The 7,922-nt window shown below is 44.1% G+C and overlaps 1 protein-coding gene across 1 annotated transcript; it reads left to right on the top strand.

The window, feature by feature from the left end:
- Positions 1 to 4,891: 4,891 nt before the first annotated feature.
- On the top strand, positions 4,892 to 7,420 carry LOC132216598 (zinc finger protein 143-like). The gene has a single exon (XM_059665896.1). The coding sequence runs from the start codon at positions 4,986 to 4,988 to the stop codon at positions 6,873 to 6,875; it is 1,890 nt and encodes a 629-aa protein (XP_059521879.1). The 5' UTR covers positions 4,892 to 4,985; the 3' UTR covers positions 6,876 to 7,420.
- Positions 7,421 to 7,922: the final 502 nt, after the last annotated feature.

Below are 7,922 nucleotides of genomic sequence, written 5' to 3'. Positions count from 1 at the left end.
TGAGCGGGTGAACCTAGCTCAACAGAGAAACACGGAAGCAATCACAAGGCATGTCCTCGTTGTCCAACTGCCGGATCGGTCAGACCCTCTGCACCGGATCCCAGGCTTCTGCCTCCTCTCCGTTCCTCTGAAGGAGGTCCCTGCTCCCGTTCCTCTGAAGGAGGTCCCTGCTCCCGTTCCTCTGAAGGAGGTCCCTGCTCCTGTGTCATCGTCCCGTAAACTCCCCTACTAGGCGCTGAATCCCATCCCTTTGTGCCCGTCTGGCCCTTCCAGGGTTTGGAAGAACTTCACTTCTGCAATTACTTCCTCTTCCTCCTGTAGGAGTTGATTTTTAAATTGCAAATAGTTCTCTGCCTGTGAAGCAGGGCCTCCTCCAGAGCCCTGGGGGTCAGCTCTGTGACATTCTTACGAAATAATTATCTAGCCATCCAGGAGGAAACATTTTTCTGCTATGTTGAGTAATGAGATTCTGTGAATTAAACAGACTAAAAACAAGCAAATAGATAAACAAAACAAAACAACCCCACACACAGACTAGCAAGAGAAAAGACAGGAGTCCACAGAAACATGTGATTCAAAGAGGAGGGTAGAAATAGCGTTTTAAGAGGGAAAGGGGTGTGAGAGAAGGATACTCCTGGGTAAACAAATGACTTTTAGGTGAAACAACTGGAACCTTAGGGAAATACATGGGGATGTGATAGTTTTGTGACAATGTCTGTGACAATCTTCCCTAGTTGTGAAACTCCCAAAACTCCAGGTGAGAGGATTTATGACTACTGGGTTTTGAAGGAGGCTCTGGTTTTTAGTAGATAAGGGAGTTAGAATTTAAAAAGCCCTTTTTGGTTTGGCTTAGCCTGGTTGGGGGTGAGGAGTGGCTAGCAATCGGAATCCATGCCAGCAAGTCCAGTGTACATTCTTTTTTGTTTGTTTGTTTGTTTTTTTAAAAAATATATTTTATTGATTTTTTACAGAGAGGAAGGGAGAGAGATAGAGAGTTAGAAACATCGATGAGAGAGAAACATTGATCAGCTGCCTCTTGCACATCTCCTACTGGGGATGTGCCCGCAACCCAAGTACATGCCCTTGACTGGAATCGAACCCGGGACCCTTCAGTCTGCAGGCCGACACTCTATCCACTGAGCCAAACCGGTTTTGGCTCCAGTGTACATTCTTGATAACCTATAATTAAGTCATTACAATGGGGCCTTGACTTACGAGTTTAATTCGTTCAGAGACCGAGCTTGTTAAGGAGCTCGTTAAAGAGCTCATTAACTCAAATTACTCTGTCAACTCAATGCAAAAAATCGGCCGAGAGACAGCTGGTATCTCAAAAAACTCGTGAGTCGGGACACTCACAAGTCAAGACCCCACTGTACCTCTTTCCCAGAAACTGGTCTCGCAGAACCTGTTAAAGAGGCCATAAAACTGTGAACAGTGCACTGCCCCCGAGGGAGGGTTATTAACGCTGGCGCCAGGCCAGACCATACCATCAGATGTGGCCTGGAGACCCCCAACACCTGGGGGCCTTCTTGCAAACCCCGAGAAAAAGCCCTGAAGCATAATTCATATTCGAGGGACAAAGACCCCAGAAAGATATAAAAGAGAAGCCCCCTGCATGTTACTTTACTCAGATTTGGGAAGTTATTCCACTGAGTCCGCCCACGTATTAAACAGTGTAACTTATTTTCTCTAAAAGCGTTGCTTGGTTTTTCCTTGGTCTTCTGCAACATCATCATTGATGTTTCTATCTTTCTCTCCCTCTCCCTTCCTCTCTGAAATCAATAAAAATATATTAAAAAAACAATTTTTATGCTACAGTGTCATATTCTGGACCCCTTCTTAGCACTGAGAAATGGACCACTTCATTTCTCAGCTCCTCTCCATAGGAGCCAGAGGGCTATTTGAAAAATGAAGATTAGCTCATCAGTCTCCTGATTAACTCACGCAGGCTTCCCATTGCATTTAGAATAAAATCCAAACGCCTGTCCCCTTCTACAAAGCTCTCCATGATGTGGTCTCCGACTGCCTCCCTGTTCACATTAATCCCTCTGTCATCAGCACACCTGGGTCTTCTGTAGGAACTAAACACAGAACCCAATTTCTTTGGGACCAATGTATAAGAGACAACAAACCAAAGAAGATTTACTAATGTAATAACATTGGGAAGGTCATTTGAAAATTGTTCCCTGAGTGTGCTAAAGGCTGTCTTCATGGCATGATATTAATGCAGCTTCCTTGAGTCACCTAGTCCCGTGGTTGGCAAACTGCAGCTCGAGAGCCACATGCAGCTCTTTGGCCCCTTGAGTGTGGCTCTTCCTAAGCCTTAGGAGTACCCTAATTAAGTTAATAACAATGTACCTACCTATATGGTTTAAGTTTAAAAAATTTGGCTCTCAAAAGAAATTTCAGTCGTTGTACTGTTGATATTTGGCTCTGTTGACTAATGAGTTTGCCGACCACTGACCTAGTCAGTTGACTTCCCAGGGTTAGCAACTTGGTATTTACAAGGGCCAATTAACATGCCAGGAGCTGATAATCAAACAGCTAGGAGCTCTCTGCCTTGGAAGGCACAGTCCTGCTCCAGAGCCCTAGGGGTTTTGCTCTGTGAACTCCACACAAGTTCCTCATCCACCATGGATAACTCTTGCCCAACAGATCTACAGGGTGATAAGAACCAAGAAATAGGCAAGCTCAGAGCATAGCCTGGACCTGACATACAGCGCTCAAAACTGGCGGCATTCTGATGAACCAAGGAAGCTGCCAGGGAGTATTTCCAACAGCTGTTGTTATGTATATGCCCCCTGCAAACCCCAAAGGGGCACTGTCCCTCTTTCTTAGTATGGAAGTATAAAGCACAACCTTTACCTAGAATTTTATCACCACCTAGAATCTAGGATGCTACAATTAATGTTTACTATGTCACATTTTTAAGTCCATTTATTGTTACCTTTTAAAAATCTGCAGACATGAGACCAACACATAATAATGCTCAATATCTAATGGTAACATTCTAATGTGTTGCAGGTAAAATAAAACTATGTACCCATGCACTATTTGAATGTGGATTCCTCAGAGTGACTACCAGCAATTTGTCTATTTTCCCAAATAGGCCTGCACATGGAAACGGGGGTGGGGGTGGAGTGCGGTGCTTGTGGATGTGATGTCCCCATACATCTCCTGGGGTGAGAAGGGAGGGGGACAAATGGCCAGGGTCTTGGGTCTCATGAATGAACCCTAGTCTCTGCCTCAGTATGCCTTTAACCAGGACAGGAAAAGCTTGATGGCATGAATGGGGAATCCTGTCTGGTATTTCCTTCAGAGCAGTGGTTCTCAACCTTCCGGCCCTTTAAATACAGTTCCTCATGTTGTGACCCAACCATAAAATTATTTTCGTTGCTACTTCATAACTGTAATGTTGCTACTGTTATGAATCGTAATGAAAATATCTGATATGCAGGATGGTCTTAGGCGACCCCTGTGAAAGGGTCCTTCGACCACCAAAGGGGTCACAACCCACATGTTGAGAACCGCTGCTTCAGAGGGAAGAATACTGGGTCTTTCTCCAAAATTGGTAGACAATGTCCACATGGGACTGGTTTGGGCTCAGGGAAAGAATATGAACTGGACTTCCCCTACCCTTTCTTAGTGACCCTGCCACATGATCCATATATTCCTAGCTCTTAGGGAGTTTTATTTTCTTCCATGTGCTGGTATGGCACTTTAATTTATCCCCTCGTTAAACACTAATGCCCCACTTTGGACATTGTTTCCTAGTAATCCTAGACCAAAGCTACAAAGAGAATTCCAGCTTTCTGAGAAGCTTTTGACTGTTCCACACACAATCTCAATAAGTATTCCAATGGCTGGGGTCCAGTGGACTACCAAAACTTTACTAGTAAAGCCTGTGTTGAGACTAATTAGAGACTTGGCCATTAAAGAGATTTACATTTGAAAAGGGCATGCAGATTCTGAAAGGGGAGGAGAGGGTCTCTTCAGAGAGAGAATTAAACTTCTTTTAATTTACAACTTGCTCAATTAATTTATATTTGCCCAGTGGTACAGGTCGAGTGGCTGAGTCAGTGTGAGCTAGCAGTCTGCCAAATCCCTTTAGCAAGCTATCCATAAAGATGGAATAATCAATTATATTCAAATCAATTTTTTTTGTACCAAAGGAAAGCCCTTTAGGAACGACACTGTATTTAGAAATTCTTGTGCATTTTTTTAAAGGAAAACCTATGATTGCCGGAAGCCAGTCCATCCTTGCTGGTTGACACAGTTGCTGCAGGGAAGAAACATCTGCACAGCATATGTTTCAAGGGACCTGGCATATATGGCATACTGTTCTTAACATGTGTGCTCCCCTTCTTAGAGCTATGTGTTTTAACCAAGGTCACCTCTCCAAGAAAGGTTGTTTCCCCAGGTGGGGATTTTTCCCTGGAGTGAGGGATTAACAGGACTAAGGAAGGGAATAAAACCCCTTAACTAAGTGCCAGGCGGGTAGTTAATCACTTTAACTATGAACAATCATGCTTAAGCTACATAATCTTTACTTAGGATAATCTCCTTCAGTTACTTCCTTGTAGTTTAACAGAACAATAGAGTAGTGACCTTGGAATGGAGATAAGAAATGCCCTAACCTTTGGAATAGAATGGATAGGATTAAAATCAACTGGTATAAATACAGATGTAATAGGAGAATAAAAACAGAACCTGTCTGGAGAACCTGGCTATGCTGATCACCTGAACGCTGTCTCTGTGTTATTCCTTCTTCGCCGACTCCGTCCACACCTTTGGGAACCCCTGGACCTGCTGGGGTTGGACCCCAACATCTGGCGCCCAATGTGGGGCTCGAACCCACGACCCTGGGATTAAGAGTCCCATGCTCTTCCTGTCCTGGTGCATGGTGGTCGGACGACGGAATTGTTGGAAAATTTTCGCGCAGGTAAAAAATGTTGTTAGGCCAAATAAATTGAGATTCTCAGGGAATGACAGAGTTTCCTGGAGGAGGAATGGAGGCTCAGCATGTTACCCTGTGCCTGACAGAGGCAGTAACTATGGCAGATGCTGACAATTTAGAAAGTATGGAAGGTGTAAGCTTACAAGCAGTAACACTTGCAGATGGTTCTACCACTTATATACAGCACAATTCTAAAGATGGGAAACTCATAGATGGCCAGGTCATTCAGTTGGAAGATGGTTCTGCTGCCTACGTTCAACATGTACCCATACCTAAAAGTTGGGACAGTTTACGTCTAGAGGATGGCCAAGCCATGCAGTTAGAAGATGGAACTACAGCCTTTATTCACCAAACCTCCAAAGATAGTTATGACCAGAGCGCATTACAGGCAGTTCAGCTGGAAGATGGCACCACAGCTTACATCCACCAAGCAGTGCAAGTCCCACAGTCTGATACCATCCTACCAATTCAGGCTGAGGGTACAGTGGCAGGTCTGCATACTGGGGATGCCACGATTGATCCCGAAACCATCAGTGCTTTGGAACAGTATGCAAAGGTATCCATTGATGGAAGTGAAAGTATAACAGGTACTGGAATGATTGGAGAAAATGAGCAAGAGAAAAAAATGCAGATTGTCTTACAAGGACATGCAGCAAGAGTAACTGCTAAATCTCAACAGAGTGGAGAGAAGATGTTTCGATGTGAATATGATGGATGTGGAAAATTATATACAACAGCTCATCATCTTAAGGTTCATGAGAGGTCACACACGGGAGACCGGCCTTATCAGTGTGAGCATCCTGGCTGTGGGAAAGCATTTGCAACAGGTTATGGATTAAGAAGTCATGCCAGAACTCATACAGGAGAAAAGCCATATCGGTGTTCAGAAGATAATTGTACTAAATCCTTTAAAACTTCAGGAGATCTACAGAAACATATCAGAACTCATACAGGAGAAAGACCCTTTAAATGTCATTTTGAAGGCTGTGGTCGGTCTTTTACAACATCAAGTATCAGAAAGGTGCATATTAGGACACACACAGGAGAAAGACCCTATTACTGCACAGAACCAGGATGTGGAAGGGCATTTGCCAGTGCAACCAATTATAAAAACCATGTGAGGATACACACAGGGGAAAAGCCGTATGTGTGTACAGTCCCTGGGTGTGATAAAAGGTTTACAGAATATTCTAGTTTGTATAAACATCATGTTGTTCACACTCATTCCAAACCTTACAACAGTAAACACTGTGGGAAGACATATAAGCAGGTCTCCACGCTGGCCATGCACAGACGGACCGCCCACAAGGACACAGAGCCAATCGAGGAGGAGCAGGAAGCTGCCTTTGAGCCTCCGCCAGGTCAAGGTGAAGATGTTCTTAAAGGGCCCCAGATCACATATGTCACAGGTGTAGAAAGGGATGATGTTGTGTCTACACAAGTAGCCACGGTAACCCAGTCTGGGTTGAGTCAACAGGTTACACTCATCTCCCAGGACGGGACTCAGCATGTCAACATATCTCAAGCTGACATGCAAGCCATTGGCAATACCATCACAATGGTAACGCAGGATGGCACGCTCATCACAGTCCCTGCTCACGATGCAGTCATCTCCTCAGCAGGGACACACTCTGCTGCTATGGTAACTGCCGAGGGTACAGAAGGGCAGCAGGTTGCAGTTGTGGCTCAGGACTTGGCAGCATTCCACACTGCATCGTCAGAAACGGGGCACCAGCAGCACAGCCATCACTTAGTAACCACAGAAACCAGACCTCTGACCTTAGTGGCAACATCCAATGGTACCCAGATTGCAGTTCAGCTTGGAGAACAGCCATCTCTGGAAGAAGCCATCAGAATAGCATCCAGGATCCAACAAGGAGAAACACCAGGGCTGGATGACTCATCCCGAGAGCAATAAAGCCAGGGGAGCCTTTCCTCTTCAGGCAGCAGAGCTCCAGGAAGCCCGGGGCCCAGGAAAACGATAACTTTTCCATTCCTCAACACTGTACACGTTTTTATGCAAGAGCAGAGAACATTTTATTCTTGACACTTTTGTGTATATAACCCTTGGAATAGATTTCCAAATTGATTCATTGTGTACAAGGAAGTATGAAATTAGGGCAATCCAGTAAATTTTCACATTACTCTTTTATTACATTGCAGACTCCTAGAGTCTTTATGTAAGACAGTGAAGTCTTACCAAGACTTAGGGTGGATTTTTAACTTACTGTGATAAAAAATAAAATAAAATAAAGGCTATATCTAAAATGTCAAAGGTTCTGTATGTCACACAATCATAATTCCAAAAGCCATCATGGATAATAAAGAATGTAAAGCCTTTAAATATTTTCCCGGTTAGTAGAGTATCTGCAGCTTTTGTTCTACTGTATATTTGTCTGTTTTTATTTTTGTCTCATGGTTTGAAGACTGTTCATTAAGGCTTCCATTCCTGTTAATTACCAGCTCTTCACGCTGAAATGCTAATTATATTAGCACTACATTGGATTATGTATAAAATTACAAAGTTTGGTTACTTAAGATTAAAAGGCTAAATCCAGCCCTAACTGGTTTGGCTCAGTGGATAGAGCGTCGGCCTGCGGATTGAAGGGTCCTGGGTTCGATTCCGGTCCAGGGCATGTACCTTGGTTGCAGCACATCCCCAGTAGGACGTGTGCAGGAGGCAGCTGATCGATGTTTCTAACTCTCTATCCCTTTCCCTTCCTCTCTGGAAAATCAATAAAATATATTTAAAAAAATAAATAAATATAAAGCTAAATCCAGTAAAAAAAAAAAAAAATAGAGAGAACCTGGCAAGAGAAACTGGCTAGGCTGCTGATCAACTGAACGCTGTCTCCATGTCATTCCTTCTTCGCCAACTCTGTTCACACCTTTGGGAGCCCCTGGACCTGCTGGGGCTGGACCCCAACATCTGGTGCCCGAACAGGATTCCCCTAGGTAAGCCCCC

Source organism: Myotis daubentonii, chromosome 1 (assembly GCF_963259705.1).
Source record: "Myotis daubentonii chromosome 1, mMyoDau2.1, whole genome shotgun sequence".
NCBI lineage: Eukaryota > Metazoa > Chordata > Mammalia > Chiroptera > Vespertilionidae > Myotis > Myotis daubentonii.
The sequence above is the reverse complement of the archived record's forward strand: the minus strand, read 5'-3'. Positions and strand labels throughout refer to the sequence as shown.